An 18,582-nucleotide genomic window follows, 5' to 3' on the forward strand; every position below is an offset into this window, starting at 1 on the left:
TTCAAAATGAAATTTGTGTTGAATTTGTAGAAAGTAGAACAGAACCTAGAAAGTAAATTATGTTAATTAACTAATCAATTATAACAAATTAGGACATTTGGACATTAGGTCCCTCTCCTGCTGCTGTATTAGAATCTTGGGTGTGATCCCTGGCTGCACTGAACAAAGATGTTGACAAAATAGGGAGACCCCCAACATAGGGATAGATGGTAGAGCCTGGTAATAGCACATTGAGAGTGCGTTTTCTCCTAGGAAATTTAGTGTGGTGCGGCGATGGTGTTAAAAATCTCCAGGAATTTCATGGGCTTTTGTTTAATGGGAGTGTTCTCTGTGGTGTGAAAAGGGCTTCAGGAGTCCTCAAATTAACCTACATCGATTGTCGTGGTGCCTTGTGCTTTTGCTGTGGTGCCCTTTGCAAATTTCCAGTAGAAATTTACATTTTCCTCATAGAAGTGCCCCTAACCAGAGGAAAATTGATGTGCCCCTTCAAGAGCAAAATTCAAGGCCTGTCCCTGCAAATTTACTTCACGTTTGATGTCCAAACAGATGTATAGTTAGTGAGTAATGGAATTCCATTTTGATTATTGCTCTTTTCCACACATTACTAGATCTGTAGTGACACGTCCCACTTTTGACGTTTGACATTACCCTGATCTGAACCACACCACAGTGGAGAATGCTTGCTGTCTATGGTACACTGATGATTGGATATGTGTGGTATTTCTTTTTAAACATGCCCAACTGAGATTTTTATATGTACCATCAGAGAGAAGAATCCTTTCATTTTTTGGCCGGGTTTCGTTTTTATTTATTTTTTCATTAGTTTGAGAAATTAATTTTTTTCCCTTTTAAGATTTGATGTTATTTCATATTTAAAAGCTGAATATCAAACACAGCGTGGCCCTGTAACCCTATAACAATTAAGGATATAACTTAAACTCACTAACACTTAGTAGGCCACTCGTTTAGTTGAAGAGGAAGACCCTGCCTGATATTTTCTTCCATATGACATCTTGACCCTCCCTCATTAAAACTCTTGTATCCAAACTGAGGCTGGTAAGAAAATAAGCTGTTCCCGTATTGGTACATTGAGAATCAGTAATTGTGATTAAGGGCATGGAACTTCACACAAGTGATGGCATGAAGATGGTGTGATGCTCATTTTAATGCCTATCGTAACTTATTTCCTAGAATGCGCCACACAATGTTTGAATACATACAAGGCTATAACCCGCGTAGAGTGATCAGGGGTTAAACCAGGTCATTCAAAGCCTACAGTCCCCCTCCGCATCCCACTCATGATATCAGTTGCCAGGTCACAAGCCATACATGTAGCTTTGAAACTTGCTGAATCGGATGTGATAAAGCTGAGTGTTTTGTATAGGTTAATCCCCGCTGATACCAGACTGGTATCGTAGTCTAGCATTGGATTGGACACGCTTGAGCTGATGCACTCCTAAGTGCGCTCCTCTATGGAATGATTATGCCTGGATTTATTTTAGGGGCTAAAAACCCTGGCGTCTGTCAAAATATTGAATGTCAGTTTGTGTATGGAGTCGGAACCCGTGAAGCATAGAAAGGAATGCCTTTGGTTTGAAAGGACATCACTTCACTTTTTGTGTGGGATGGATATTCAAAGTAAATTACTTAATTTTATGGGATATTATTAATGGGTTACAAAAAGGTGTGATTGATAGAGGTTTATTCTCAAGTTTCCATTTTGAGATGAGTATGGAGAAGTTAATGTTAACAGACTGTTGACTTAAAGACCTCTCAATCATAGGGCAGCTATTTCCTCGTGCCATTCAAATAATCTCTTTGGAACTCCTTGCATGGTGCATGTTTTCCAGGGTTATTTTTCACAATTAACAATTTGTCTTCTTGTAGCCCCTTGCTAAGAGTGGCTTGTAGCCTTGTTTTTGGTGAACTTGCATGACAACAAAATAATAATAAATAATAAAAATAGGAAATTTGTTGACATAAAATAAAAGATAAAACTGCAACCTCAACAAAGGCTCTCCCACCTAAGTTCTCAGTCCCTGAACTAAAGCAATACCCTAAGACACTCTGGGTTTGAGCTGTCCTGAGGGTTGAATGTTATCAATGGTTAACTGTGGCTTTAAATTTTTGGAAATACTTGCCCAACAGTAGAGTCTGGCAACTGAATCTGGAGAATCCTGTAAAGCAGTGGCGCGAGTGGCTACCTATTGACAAGGATTGTTAGTCTGGCGTCTGGAGGGTGCTATCCATTGAGATTGTGTGGCGACCGCAAATCAAGGATTTTGATAGCTCTGAAATTGATTGCACTTATGGCTTCATTCATGTGTGGTTGCTGATACCAAGCATGCTACTTTTCAGCTGAACAGCTAATTTCCTTTTTTTCTTTTATTTTTGAGTACCATAGAAAAACTGAAAAACACTGTACAAAAGTTAAGTGTGATCAGCCATTCCTCTGTGTTCACAATTAGAAAGTTGCATGTCTGTGATATTTACGGTGGGTTGAATTTGAAAGGTGGTGAGGGACTTTTTTTGATAAGCTGTCATGCTTACTGTAATTTTTTTCCTTTAAATTAACATACTAAGTTTGACAAAAAATGAGCTTGCTTTTTTTTCTGTTAAAGAGGATAGATTCCCAAGACACAAAAGAGACAGTCCCCCAATGGGTTCTTCCCAATGTCTCCCAGTTTTGGCTTCCGAATGTTGTGTCATCTGTCTGGTGACCTTTGACCTACATTTTATCTACAGCATTGGTGTGACTCTGAGGGAGGTCGAAGGTCACCGAGATCAAGCCTGGCATTTCATTGGGACTACCTACTGTTTCTTAGTGTAAAGAAACCCAAAAGCTTCACGTTTCTCTCTGTTCCTGAGACTTTTTTTAGTCTTAAAGACACTTGCCGGCAGAATATAATGTTGACCTTTTTGCCCTTTTTACAACTCTTGTATTCTCTGGAATGGGTAGGTACATTATACAGACAACTGATGTTCTGTAGGGGACAAGATAGTGTGAAGTCAGATGTGGGGAAATATTATTTATACTTAATTACTCTGCCTTTCAAGCATTTTTTTTCACTGTGCACACAGAGAGAAAGAAATTTACCAAATATAAAAAGCTGGGTGTGTATGTGTGTGCATAGTACATCTCTGTCAATGTTATGCACAATTAACCATGCGTTACGCCAAGTCAGGCATTGTGATTAATGGGACAAAATGTAGATTGTGCAAGTTGTCAGAAACTGCTTCACAAATAATAACTTTGCATTCAAGCTCGTTTTACAGGATTAATTTTTCCTGGCTTTTTGTAGCGAAACTTGACATTTTTTTACCGCAGCAGTGAGCAAATTATACAACTAGTGTTCTTATGGTACACTGCACATGTTCTGTGGATGTGAAAGCACTGCATTTCAATGTAATGGAATAACATAATGACAAACATACTGATTACATTTTTTGGAAAACCATGATGTGGGTTAACCATGGATGTGATGCAGCCTTGATGTTTATGTTATGACACTGGGATTGTATTATAACCATTTTCCCCGTATTAACTTCAGCCCTTCCCTAGTAGACTGACATGTTCTAAAGAAAACATGCCATGATACAGTTTTTTTCACCAATTGTAAAAATGTGTTTTTGTTGTCATGAATTTGGTACGCTTCCTCTAGTGTGGTTTCTGATGCATTTGATAACTCTGACTCATGTTAGAAGACTCCCAAAACAAAAACACAGACAGACCGTCTAATTCGGTTAGATTGCACATTATACATTTTTGTGTGTCTTTATACAGGAAGTTGTAGAGAAAGGGATAATTTACCCTGCTTTCTGGGAATGGAGAAGTTGTTACGGTGTTTGGGTGGGGAAGGGGGTTAGAGATACACCCCTCCTTAGTGGTGGAAGAGGCTGGGTAAAGGAGGGGTGGAGAATATGTTGTTGATGAAGTTTAAACGACTTCTTAGAAGAAATATCTGTTACAAGCTCCTTACCAACCAAAATGGTAAAAGGGGTAGGGAGGGGTGTAGTCTACCTCCTCCTCTACCCCCTCCTTACCCTCATGTAGAAGGGGGTAAGGAGGGACGGAAGTGGGGATTTAAGGGTGCCCAATGAGCTTTGACCAGGGTTGAAGACTGGCCCCTTTTTCTGAAATTAAAAGAACAAGTCAGTGTCCATACATAAACAGCTAGACAAAGATGGCTGCCATGATGTAATGGTTACAAAGTGGGTATACATTATCAGGAAAGTGCGCACAAAAACAACAACAAATCAAGCAAATGCAACAAAGAATCTGCTTAGGAAATGGCAATCCATAAAAGTCACTTCCAATGTTCGTGATGGATTCACAAAAGATGTCTATAACACAAATCAAACAGTGTAGCCTATATATAAAGTTTTCTAATATAAAGCGTGTTGTAACTTCAGCTGTTGGACAGCCGGTGTGTGGGATATAACAAGTTACTGGCCTGCAGGCAATGTTGTAACCGCTGAAATGTGAAACATCAAGGGACAAATTACGAGACTATTGCCTTGCTTTTTAAGTTGAACCTGTCTGAACAGCTGGTAGGTGCACCTAAGGGTGAACGTGGAAACGTATTGAGTCAGAATTTATCAGCAAACTTCTAGAGTTATTTGTTTTTTAAAGTAGCTTTTTAAATTTGTGAATTATCTAGTGGAGTTGGCATACACCATCAACCTGTCTCTCCATTAGTCTTATGTGTAAAGTTAATTTATTTTTTATTTTTTATACCAAGTTAAGTGCACAGTTAAGAGGACATTCTTAAGTTTTCATACTTTTCATACTCACACTATCGCACAATTCCCAGGAAACTCCTGGGGTACTTCAACCACACTGCAACTCCATGTTCATTCATCATACTTTTCCAGGGGAAAATATTTCCAGGGGAAGAGTATGTTTATTCCCTTTCACACACTGGATGAATTTTCATTGGAAGTCTTTGAAATGCTTATTTGAACCTTTCACTACTTGATTGAAACCCTACTTTTCTAATCAATTCCTAACCATTGACACCTCATTTGGAGAAAATACTTCCAATCAGGGGATAGGTATAAACCTACATGTACACGTAGGTATACTACTGCTGTAGATGAAGTTTCCCTCAAGTGGGTATCGATGATACCTCAAATAGGAGAAAATGCCTCCATTCAGGATAGTATTATTACATCCCAATCAGGGTAGTTTTTGAGTGATAAGACCCTGAAAGTTTTACCTTGCCATATTGTTTCAGATTTCAGTAACAAAGCTTCTTGTAATGAAGTCCATATGCCGCAACATACTCTGTCCATGAACTGGCTGATGTGCATCTAGGCAAGGTGTTCAGTGTAATGGTATGATCAATTATTTCTTAGTATTTAACGGATGGAATATGGAAATCATTGTGGATTGATTTCCTGTGATCGTTGGTGGTAACTCAACGAGAAACATGCTGCACTGTTTATATCAATATCATCAGTATATTTCAGATTATGTTTCAGGCTTTGAAATAATCCAATGCATCCATAGCAATTGCTGTGGTGCTCTGTGCTTTTGTCATGGTGCCCTGTGCAAGTTCCTGTACAAATTTACATTTGCCTCATGAAGGTGCCCCTTCAAGAGCGAGGTTCAATGCCTGATATTGTGTAATGTTTTGTTCTTTGTAAACAGACATATCTACAAGAGAACGTTCTCTGGATTTTGGAAATTATTGTAAATTAAGTCTTTTCTCATTCATATGTTTAGTGGGATTCTGGTATAAAAAAAAAGATTATTGTATCTTTAAACGTAAATTTTAGTTTTTGTGGCCGATTTTCTTCACATGCAACTGTATCCTTGTAATGTATTGCAAGTTTAATACCACTGTGGAGGTTTACAAGATACCAATGTACTGCAGTGTTTATTACCACGTGCATTGTGCCATGACCATGGTTTGATAATACTTGGCAATCCCTCATGCCAAGCAGGAATGTTTCCTATTGGTTACTTCAGTGGAAGACCATTGACCATAGCTCTGTTATAGCTCGTTTATAGCTCTATGGTTTTACTAAACAATCTGTACATCAACTATAAACCGCATGTCCAGACAACTATATCAGTTGTTAATTTAGTCTTTCTCACAAGCCACTCCTTCTCAAACAACCAGCTGATTCAGCCCATGGCTGTCCTTCCCCGCGTTCATGATCTTTGTAGTTTTCAGAGGAATTTCACCTTCCACCTTTAGTTCCGTTCCTTTGGGCTTTCCTCTCGATGTATTTCTCCCTTTTTTCGGCTAAATGACCCAAGGGTTGATTTTTCAAATGATAGTTCTAACTTAGGACTAGTCCTAGTACTCTTTAGGGTTAAAGGAACATGTTGCCTTGGATCGGACGAGTTGGTCTATGAAAAGCCTTTTCAAACCATTTGTCATGAAATGTATATGGTTAGAAAGATGTTTTAAATGTAGAATATAATGATCCACACAAGTATCACTCAAAATTGCACGGTTTTCATTTTACGTCGCGAACTAACACGGTCGGCCATTTATGGGAGTCAAATTTTTGACCCCCATAAATGGCCAACCGTGTTTGTCGACGAGGTAAAACGAAAACCACGCAATTTCGAGGCATATTTGTGTAGATCATTGTATTCTACTTTTACATCATCTTTCTAACCATACCGATTTTATAACAAACGGTTACATAGCGCTTTTCAAAGACCAACTCGACCGATCCAAGGCAACGTGTTCCTTTAATCCAAACTTAAAGCTAGTCCTAAGTTAGGACGAGTAGTCCTAACTTGAGATAAAAGACTAGTCTCAACTCTTTGTGAAATCCACCTCACCTAGTACTCCTCAAATTGTTGCTGGGATCATACACTCTTTCACTGCATGGACAGCAAGTGAACAAATTTCTTTAGAGTGGCTTGGGAAGAGGACTAAGCACTGCAGATTTATTAAGGCTACCCTGGGAAACAGCTTGAGGTCATCTGCTCTCAGTGCTCCAATTTGTTCAGTGTTGATCTGCAGGCTTCCTGTGTGTGTGGAGAAGTTAGTTTCGGTGCTGTGAACTCTCCCAGAAAATTTGGTTCACATGCTGGGGGGAGCCACTTGAAACATGCTTGAAACGTCTCTGATAAGAAGTTCTTCAAGACAGTAATAATGTCAGAGAGCAAGAACACACAAACCTTAATAGGATCAGAGACATTGAATGTTTGTTTCTGGGAAGACAAGAGGGAGGGTGAAGAATAGAAATCTGAAGGTACTTAGGATTGAGGCCATTGGGAAGATAGCAACTAGTATACAATTGAGCCAGAAAATTGCAGCCCCCTCCTTACCACCCTCAATCTCCAAACATATTCGCACATACCTGGTTGCAGGAACAAAATACTGAGTGCTTTGGTATGTCCATTGGGTGTGATTAAGCGCTATATATAAGAACCAGGTATTATTATGGTGTTGAATTAGTGTAGATCATACTATTTCATTTATGGAAAATAAGATGTCAAAAGCCTATTAACAATTTTCTTCCTCATCAGTTGCAATTTATCAGTGAAGAGGTAAAAACTAAATTTAATTTCAATGTCCAATCACAATCTGCATTTTTGATAATATTTTTTTTAATTGGGCTCTGCTCGCGTGATGTCAGGCATACTATTGTGCCAGTCATTAACATTTACTAAGAGTTGTGTATTGGTGTTCACTGTCTCCTACGTAACTATGCAAAAGCTTGTCCCAGATAATGAGAAATGGCAACTGTATCTATAGTCTGAGGAAGTCAAATTTAAGTGGTAAATTCCTTGTGACCAAGCAGGCATCATTGTACCAGACAATATTCAAATCTCATATGCAAATGGGCTTATGAAGATGTACTTTGAAAAAGTGTAGCCTACATGTATATTAATTTAAGGACTTGAATAATCAGACTCTTCCACAATCTTAACCCAAGGAGATTCCTTGTACGACAGCCTACATGTATATTAATTTAAGGACTTGAATAATCAGACTCTTCCACAATCTTAACCCAAGGAGATTCCTTGTACGACTTGCGGGAGGATGTCACACACATGAAACCAATGGACCAGGAGAAAACCCAGACTCATGCAATCTGTCAGATCATAATCTTTATTAATAGCTCAACGTAAATCAACTGAATTATGGGCCAAGCATGCAACCAGAACACCAGCAATATGCTTTAGTTCATCAAACTGAAGGGGGGACACACAATTTGTTTGTCAGACAGGACAATTTACGACTTTGCATTTTCTTTGGTCAGTCGTAAGTTGCCTTATAAAAAAGTCTTGTTCAATATTTGATGATTGTTAATATTTGGATAAAACTTTAACAGGATTGGTTAAATCACACGCTTAAGACCGGTGTTGGATTGGAATCGGGTTCATTGATGATGCATTAAATTCATCAAATTGGAAAGGGTTTTTAAGATACTTTTGGCACATGGTGCAATATACTACTCGGGTCACGCATAGGTTGCCTTGAACAAGGCTCTTTTGATTATCCAGAGTTTCATACCCCTCTGTGGAACTGCATTTTTTTGTGTTAATCTCACACTCTAAGACTGAAATGCACTGCAGGCCAGTATGCTTTGTTTTTGAAAGGGTAAAGATACCAAGACATTTTCTCCTTGGTAAAAGGCTCCCAATGAGGAATGTTGGAAATTTCTCTTGGACTGGAGCATTTCAAGGGCACCACGGCAATATCAGGGGGCATCCAGGCAATCGCCTGAGATGCCTCAGCGAAGTTCATACTTGTTGGGCTTGGGGCATGTAGAGCTTGTCTTATGCATTAATATTTCCGCTCTAGCACAGGAAGGTGTAATGGTATTGATAGTCAGTTGTGAGGGAGGGGGGTAAAGAGTGGATAGATTTACAGGTCGCCTACTGGATGTATTGAGTTGCTGTACCTGCTGGGATTCCATCTACCATGAAATGTGATTAAAGATCTATCTGTAGATACGCCAGACCATGGCCAGACAGACTGCTTTATCTGGTTTCTCAAAAACAGTAAGCCAATTGTCAACATTGAAAACGTGTTAACCATGGGGTAAAAGTTCCTTCAGAAGTAGAAACTTAGAAACATATTGCATTGTGTGGTCTCAGCTGGATATTGGGGGAATAGTGTCCTGAAGTATATTAAAGTTCTGGTGTAAGAGAACAATAATTACCACATGAATTTTTCGGTTTGGTTTCAAGCAATTTTAGGCTCTGAAATAGGTAGAGGCTCTATGGACTAACCCTCATCAAAACTTGCTGAATTTATTTATCGGATCAGCCGATTTCCTCTTTTTAAAATCTCAGTTTTACCATTCAAAATTGGTACAAGAACAAGTGATAAGTCTGGCCACTAACTTATGAAATCTGTTGAATTGACTAATTCAAGAGTCAGGTAATAGACTGTGACAAATACAAGAATTGATTTGTTAGATATTTTGACCAAGGACTACATTCCCCGACTGCAGACAAAACCAGCATGCGCACTAATCCTATCCATTCCTATGCACACTCAGTCATCATATCATCTAGGGGAGGGGGGTAGTTTAAAGGTGCAAACCTTATTGCAAGCTGCCCTCTTTATTTGCTGTTGTTAACTTTTGGGATGGATGAGACTGGTTGGCTCATTTGGTATAATCCACTAGTCTCACGAAAGCCCAGCAAACAGCACAAATATGGTACAGCACGTCAACACGTCAAATGCAAGAAAGAACACATGGCATTTGATAAAGAAACAAAATATATTATCCAAAGAGTAGGGAGTTTAAAGAGAAGGTACATGTATATAACTGGTAATCACTCCTAAAATTAGTTGCATTACAAGCTTTTGGTTAGAAGCCTATGTATATAATTGGTAATCGCTCCTTAATTAATTGCATTACAAACTTTTGGTTAAAAGCCTACCGCTGCTTTCAATAGTATAAATCATTTTGAGAAACATTTCATTTCAAAGTAATGTGGTTATGTAAACAAAATAATCAGTTTTTATACCCTAAATTTTTAATTTGTGAAGCGTTATCGTTTATTGTTTCTCAGATTGGGACTTGTTATGCGCACACATCTACCCTGCTGGGTTCTCAAGGTGCAGAAAACCAAAAGACAAAAAATGAAAGAAAAACAGACACAACAAAATGAGTCCTTGAACACCTGTGACATAAGATAGTTTCGAGAAGAGATTTGAATTTTTGTGGTTCTTAGACAAGATCTAAGATTAAGTGGTAGAGAGTTCCAGATGCGTGGCGCAGCTGAAGAAAAAGACTTGCACCCCAAGAGTGTCGAGAGTTGGGTTGAATGAGGAGGCGCATGGAATGTGACGGAGTGTAAACTTGAAGTAGTTCTGAGATATATTGTATTTATATTTAGGGATTGTTTGTCTTTCATGGACATAAAATGGAAATTAATTTAAAGTAATTTTGCTGTGCAAGTGAGTATTCCTCTTATTTATATACAACAAATTTTTACAAAATAAAAAAGGAGCACTAGATCATTCATGATTGTAAAAGTCTGTTAACCACAGGCCTATACCGTCTTCATTCCTTGGTTCAACTGAAGTTCAACCCCCACCTTAGTCACCTGTGTGTGTTTACCCACCGCTCCGTTGATCTCAAAGCATCTATGAAATGCGGGCGACAAATGTTGAGAAACCATCAGTCTCTACATCGGTATGAAATAACGGAGACCCCCAACGCTGATAAATTATATCAGGAATAACATCAACAATCTGATACTACAACGGGAAGGAACCGTTAATTCTGTAAGTTCCAGCATTGACGTCATTTGACTCTTTGGCACCGCTGGATCTCTCTAAGGCATGGTGTAAACTAACAAGCTCTGATAGGAAGAGACCTGGTTGAGGAGAGAGTGGGTAGTATGCCCAGGGTCTGATTATAGAAGCTACAGTGTTCTTGCCAGAAACATAAAATTTCACACAAAAATACTTTCTACTATCTTTCAAGAGCACCAAGGCAATGACCAGGGGGCATTGAGGCAATCGCCTTCCTTTCCTCTGTGAAGTATCAGGCTGTTACTGACCAGAAACATGTTACCAGCTAGAGTATCCAGTTAATGCATGTAGTTTACAAAAACAGTGACTTTGTACATTCCATGGCCTTTTTGACAGGCAAGATACATACTGGTCATACTAATAATTTAAATAATGTTTGGTCATAATATTCGAGAGACAGTCTTTAAAAAGAGTTATAAAAAACCAGCTGAACAAGTTTTGAGGTGTGCCCCTTTCTGTTTGACAGCGGTATGTAACTGCCCCAGTCTCCCCATCATGCATAATGTCAATGTACTCCCTAAAGAATATTAAACAGCTACTTGAGCCGAATGTCTTCAATGGAAATGCTATTTTAACTTGTTTGTAATGCGTTTGTTCACCATTTAAATGTAATTTTGATTTGTTTCAACTTCTGAATTTTTCGTAATGATCAATTAAAAATACAGGCCCCAACCTCAAGGTTTTGAAAAACTAAATACACTTCTGCCGTTCAGGCGCACGTCAAAATGACAATGCTCTGTCATAATCTCTGGGAGTTTTCTTTGTTATACCCCCAGGCTGCAAAAAAGTGGCTATACAAATTGGAGCTCCCAACTAGGACGTAACATGGGTGATGACGTAACAGATGTTTTCATGAATCTTTTAGAAAAGCGCTGGATACGGGTATCCGAAATGATTGTTTTTTACACAATTAAAATCTTTTTATAGCCATATGACTCGATTTCCTTATTGGTCGAAAACATTTTGAATGAAATTCAGCAAAGTTCACGACTTGACGTTTTCATTTAAGCCTGGTCTTTAATGGGTAAAAACCCTAGAAATTAAACACCGATGTGACAAAGACTAATCCTACGGAAGTGGCAAAAAGTACAAAGGAATCCTTTATATTCTGGCTGTAAAGGATGATGCATGACTGGGATGCGTGTCTCCTTCTAGCAAATTGTCATTGAGATTGAATGACAACAGTTGCTGCAACCCTAGTGACAGTTTAGGCTTTGCGCTGCCCAAAGTGCATTGACACTCACTCACCAGTAAAGCTAAGAGACTTTAACTGGGATAGGTCCATTGTGCGCAGTTATACAGCTCGCTTGTCGGATAAAATCACGTGTCCCCATTCCTGTGAACTAAAATTCGGAAGCCTAAAGAGAGAATCAGCGGTTTCATTACCTTTCAACGTAACCACAGCTGTCTGGATGCAATGGTTGACTTTTAGTCTTCAAAATAGCTTCGCTGGTGACCCTGCACTTCTTAAAGTTCATTAACACATCTTGGGTGCAACAGGTCCTATGCTGTATCAAGGCTTTCAAATTTGCCGTGGAACATTGTACAATATAATGTTGCCAGGGTAACCATTTTGCCCTTCTGCTCAATTTCTTGCATCAAGTCTGAGAGTTCCTGAGAGGTTGACAAAGATTATTTCATAGCCCTCATTTTGTTTATTATTGCTGGTTGTGAAGCCAAGGGCTCTTATTTAGAAAAGCGAACTTAATCACTGTTAATCACTGTAGTTAGCCAATAACTCAATTGAGAGAAGACAATAAAGGAAGTTTCAGATTTAGATATGGGAGGGAAACCACAGAGTATTTTTCCAGGGAAAAAAGTCAAAGTTAGGCAGGGACTGCAAGGCAAGATTATATTATACCAACCTGAGCGACCCTTTGGCTTTATAGCAAAGGAAAACAAAACAATATAATTATTACAATTCCTAGTATAAAAAAAAAAATCAATTTTAGGTATATTATATCTTAGTGTTTTTAAAAATCAATTTTAGGTGTACGAATATTATCAATACACCTAAAATTGATTTTTTAAAATACTACTAGGAATTGTGACTATTCAAATAACAGTGGGAGATCTAGAGATGACATCTGACCGTTTACACCAGTTACCTTATAAAACTAACTACCATTTGCCCTCCAGCAATATGGTGGAATTTGAGCTGAAGGCCAGTAATTGCTAGAAAGTCCCCCTCCAAGGGGGTCTTTCAATTCTAGATCCCACCCTGTATGTGGACCCATGTGGGGAGTACAGTGTTTGTAGGAATGTAGAGCAATGAGTACGGAAGGAGTCCTGCTATCCCTCAGTGGTTTTGTTCAGTCCCAACTTCAGAGTCATCCCAACTATGGTTAGAACTGTCCTAATACAGTTGGGTGGATTTTTGGATTGTGTAATTGGTCAGGTTGACGGTGTTTCATTTCATTTCATTTCATTTGTTCTGGTGGTGAAGCCAAGGACTCTCAAAAATACAAACATAATCACTATATGAGCCAAGAACCCAATGGAGAGAAGGCAAGGGAGGAAGTTTCATTTTTAGATGTGGGGGGGGGGGGGGGGTAACCCCCAAACCCCCTTGAACTTCTCATCTATTGACTGTCTCCGTATTAGCCTTAAAGTCACCTGGAAGTGGTATTTTGTCAAAATAAAGCTTTTGTCACTAATATATGTGTTTTGATGAGTGGAATGTGAATAAACAGTTAACTAAGGTTCTAAAAAAGTAGTTCTTATCTTATTTACAAATTTAAGAGTAGGCCCCCGACGCGAGAGGGCGCTGTTCGTGACGTCAATCGAGGCGGGATATTTGAAGAGAATATGCTGCACAGCGCTGAAAAAGACGTCGGACCAGACCACTAGGCACTATTGCTCTTGTGAGTCTGACCAGCCATGCAGACAGACCCCATCTGTAGTTGTTCTGCTGCATTCAGCTGCAATACACTTGGTCGGCATTGCCGGAAAAATGCAAGAAAAACCTTTTTTTCGAAATGTACAAGCTCACGACTTGGACTTGCATGTACTTTGCACGTGTGTTTACTCTACGCATCAAGGCAAAGTCTGCCTCGATTGGCATAACAAAAGGGGTAGGCGGAGTCAACCCCCAAACAACTTTATCTGTTTTTTAAACATATAAATCGTGACTAACAATTACTAAAGAAAAAGTTTAATTGTTACTAAACATTCTACTCTTTTGTTTGAAAAAATAAAAATTCTATTTCCAGGTGACTTTAATTATAGGGCGTCTCTTGGCTGTCTTTCTTGACTCTCTTTTGTTCATGTAGCAGTTAAGCAGTTTCAATACACGCCTCTTGATTGTCTTTCTCGACTGTTTTTCATGCAGCAGCTTCAGCACACACCACTTCTTGACTATCCTTGTCTAAAGCAGCTTGACCGTCCTTCATGTGGTAACCTCATCTCAAGGGTGTTCAAAGCCTGAGGTGCTGTGTCTGATGTTACAGACACCCAATTAAATCATAATAGCCAGGGACGCCCTGTTCAATTTGACTCATTCCATGATCAACCTTTTACATTTTCCCGCTGTTGATGAGAAATTTATAGCAGTTGATTTGTGATTGCTTGTGGTTCATGGTTTGTCTATCATGAACATTTCATTTACAATTGTTTTTCCTTGACAGATGTTGTGATGATTATTCATGGTCACAGTAATAATTGATTTCATTTTGGAAATGCAAGATAAAAATTAGCTGTTCCAAACTGCCCAACAATAAAAATGACCTCTATTATAAAAAAAGTCAATGTCCTGATGTTTTGAACCTAGTAGGTGTGTTTTTCAGAGGCTTAGAGTAAAAACTTTGGGCCAGTACCTAGTAACAGGTTTAGAAAATAGTTTTGTTAGAGTGACTTGAGTTGAAAATGTTCTTTTTGAAGCCAAAATTTAGAAAATATTTAGGGGAATGTATAACAAAAATTTAGTGAGTTTATGCCAAACTCTGCAAGTCTTGAAAACATTGATAACAAACCCTTTTTTTGTTGTTGTTTATTTTGCAGATGAGGATCTGGCTGACAAGAAACCGTCTTCAAGTAAGTAGAATTATATTTTAGATTTGCAAAGAAAAAAACTTTCATGTTGGCTAGCAAGAGCATTTTGTTTTCTGTGTGATATTTGCAGTACCTTTTTAAACTCAACAGGTTTGGGTTTCTGCATCAATACCAGTTTCATAAAGCCTGTAAGCACTAAAGCATGCTAAGCACAGGAAAGTATTGCAGAAACAGGTTACCAGCCAAAACTACATTAAGTTTACATTGATGGGACTGGTGCCCTATTCAGTTTTTGCTTAGCTTTTGCTTAGCAAAAAAGTTTGTTAAGCAGTATTTTTTGCTTAACAGCTTTATGAAATTAGGCCCAGGTGAGATAATGAGAGTTGTGGTTGGCTAAGATTTGTTTTTACCCAATTTAACTTTGCATTTGGGGAAGGCGGTAATGAGATATTTCTATTGATTATGACAAAGTAATGTTGTACCTGAGAGTTTAAAAGAGGTCAGTAGGCTTCACAAGCTATGAGGAGGTCCAGGCTTCAGTTCAAATTCCATAGGAGCATGGAGGCACTGTGGGGTTAGTTTTCTTCATAGAGGATTCTGTGTATTTTTAGTGACTTAACATTCTGTCAACCCCCACATGGATTATAAGTGACTCCTGTTTGTCTAATCTAAGAAATTTGAAGAGGTCAGTATGCGTCACAAGTTAAAAGGCCTTGGAGGTCCAGGGTTCACATCTCATTGGAGCCTCACAGGCTTATTTTCTTCCTTAGAGGACACTGTGTAACAATTGTTTGAGAGACATCAAAACCCTAGTCTTTATTCAGCTGGTTTGTATCTGATATAATACTTCCGTTGTGATAAATTAGGTTGATTCAAGAGGTGAAAGGTTTATCCAGCGAGTGATTGGTTAATATTGGTATCGTTCCGGTTCCATTTATCAGTGTAATACTAATAGTTGCAAGTGTTGCTAACTTGTCAAATCTGAGACACGTTGAAGGCTTCCATTTGAATATTATCTCGGTTTCGAGCCTAATTTGATGGTTTGATTGAGTCGGTCTTGTGTACTTTGTTTCACATACCCCTTACATTTTTCCCCTCATAAAATGATTTACTCTAACCTACTGAACCTCTCCCTCTTCCCAGCATGCTACAAGAAACATTATGTTTTTGGTAAGCTTAATGAAGCAAGTAACACTCACAGTGCGCTGACTGAGCTTTCAGAGCATGCTTCCTCTATCTTAAAAATATATTTGATTTTTTTGTGGGTAGATAAGAGGAGTGTCAGAGTTGTGGTCTGTAGGTTTTCAGAAATTTTGTTAACCACATTTTGATCTTTTAGTCTTGTTTTGTATTGGGTAAACAAAGAAAAGTGCTAAAGTCAACTTCCTCCACATGTTAATCAGTGAAGTGTGACCTGTTTGTTTAGGTTTTTTATGCTCTGCTGCTTTTCATGGTCTTGTTTAGGATTATCCAGAAAGGTGCGTTCACTGTTCATTGCCAGAATCATTTTGTGTTGGTAAAAAAAAAAAAAAAAAATGCTGGTGTAAGAACTTCAAATCTCAATAAATCAGTATGCTCTGACTGTGTTAGAAAAAGCTTTGATATTTGTTTCCCTGCACTTTTGCAAAAAACAATTGTTCTTCTCTTTCTGGCATTTTATTAGTCATCATTTATGATGACAAAAACAACACTCAATATTACCATTAATAAGTTAAAGCCAGCCTTCACACTGTTGTCCCTGTACCTTTGGTCTGCCCACTGTCTGTCGCTGCTCCGAAAAGTTGAGGAAAGCAGTGAAACACTGGGGTAATCTTGTAACGTGCAACGAGAACCTCGTGGAACAGGGACAGTGTGAAAGTGCGCCGTGGTAACCCAGGGCTGTATTCCATGGCTGTAAGAGACATAGTGTGAAAAAGGTTTTTCACAGGGGCGTGAAGAGGGTTTTTCACAGGGTGACTTTAATTGTATCTTTCTTGACAAGTCTGCCTTTAATTCAGTATTAAGTTGACAAAAATTAATCCATCACCCTACCTTTAAACCATAAACCAACAGTTCAATATTGATCCATTAAACCATCTTCCCAACCCACCCTTATATTATCTTATACTTGCTCCAATGACCTAGCTGGCTATAGCTGGCTAGGACCACACAACTCTGGAGACTCAAGCACTATTGATAGGATCACAGATAAAGAAAGCAATCTTGATTTTACTGATCGTTTTTACCTTGCCAGTAGCCAGTTGCCATTTGCATTGACAGTTGACACATTTTTTATTTAAATACAAAACATGTCAACTGACAAGGGTAAAAACTAGAGACTGAGATCGTTGTTTTTAGTAGTGATACATTTTCTTGATGTCCACTATCCATCAGTTGCTTGGATTTTCTCATTTGTTATTTTATTAATATTTTGGGGGGGGAGACATTATCACCTGCAGGCTTCATATATGCCTTTTGTGCCGCCTTTGTTGTTTGGGTGCCAACCTGGTTACCACAAGGCCCTGCCACACAGTGTGGGTCTGGCTGATGATTGAGCGAATGTGTCGCCTGGACTTAGTGGTTTGTAACATGCCACTGGGTCTAATCAGAATGACTGACTGTTGAAACATGAATGTGATTATTGGCATGTGGAGATCTGTGCGCAGTCTCATTTCTCTGAGCATTGCCTTTCTTGTGATGGGGGCTGTTATTTTGTTTGTGTGTGCCAAACTGTGGGAAGATATAGCTAGATGAATTAAAGACTCCTGGATTACAACTGAACTACTGTAAATCCCAAGTTGAGTGATTTGGCAATGTCAGTTTAGAATTTGAAAAGAGGTTTACGACAGGCAAGGATTTTTTCCACTAAAGCAGTGGACAATACCTTGTGGACACCCCCCCCCCCCCTTTTCCGATGTGATGTCCTCAGTACACTCTATAAATTATATTTGCAACTAGAGAAAATACCTTCACCAGGAGAACATTTACCAACCCCTTTGAACATAAATTAAAGACCTGCTTTGAAATATCGTTTAAAAAAAATTCTCTTATGGTTGTACATAAAACCCTGCTCTGTTTATGATCTGGAGCAATTTAACATCAGTGGATTTGGTTGATTTTTACAAGAAATTAGAAAGTTCTCAAGACAGCATTGAGTTTAATCTATGCATCCAACCACTCCCTGTTCCTCTCCCTTCCTCTTCCCTTGTCTTTCCCTTCCCTTGTGTACCCACCCATTGCTCATCTTTCCTCCTCTTGCCCCTTCCGACCCATCCCTTCACCCTCCCTCCCAAAGGTAGAGCTGCAACCTTCGTTAATCTAATGTGAAGGCTAAGTGAAAACAAAATAATTGATAAGCTTCCTGGCCAATAAATTACCATCGCAAGAACGGCATTTCAAACAACATTTCACAAACTGGGTAATTGAATATGATAATTAAATCCAGGTATATTTGAAGTGGACAAAATATTTATTTTATATGTTATTTTGTTTAAAAGCAGGGTTTGCCCTTAACTTTTTTAGTGAGTGCCAGCAGGGCCAGTAAGCTTGTCATTCCACAAGTCCAATGGCTTTTTCAGTTGTCAGTCTTTCAAATGAAATAGGGATGCTTTTCAACACTGAACTAGCCAGCCAACTATTTGGAGTCAATTCTGACTGGTTCTCAAGTGTATCAACAGGCATTTTGCCAGCGGACCACTGTTAAGGGAGAACGGTGATAAGGCTTCTTGAGTTGAACTGTAGAGGAGGATCAGATTCTCCCATCACCCCCATTGTCCAAATAAAATATATATTAAATGACAACAAAAGTTGATTAAGTACGAGTTGGGCCACCACAACACCCAATGTCCAAGCCCTATCTATT

General features: G+C 38.8%; 1 protein-coding gene across 4 annotated transcripts in view; it reads left to right on the forward strand.

The window, feature by feature from the left end:
- Window positions 1-18,582, forward strand: part of LOC139954555 (A disintegrin and metalloproteinase with thrombospondin motifs 9-like) — a 190,804-nt gene that overhangs the window by 20,203 nt on the left and 152,019 nt on the right. For all 4 annotated transcript variants that reach the window (XM_071954404.1, XM_071954405.1, XM_071954407.1 and 1 more), the window contains exon 4: window positions 14,751-14,783. In XM_071954404.1, coding sequence (XP_071810505.1) covers window positions 14,751-14,783 — 33 coding nt within the window. The remainder of the gene's footprint in view (window positions 1-14,750; window positions 14,784-18,582) is intronic.

Source organism: Asterias amurensis, chromosome 2 (assembly GCF_032118995.1).
Source record: "Asterias amurensis chromosome 2, ASM3211899v1".
Taxonomy (NCBI): Eukaryota; Metazoa; Echinodermata; class Asteroidea; order Forcipulatida; family Asteriidae; genus Asterias; species Asterias amurensis.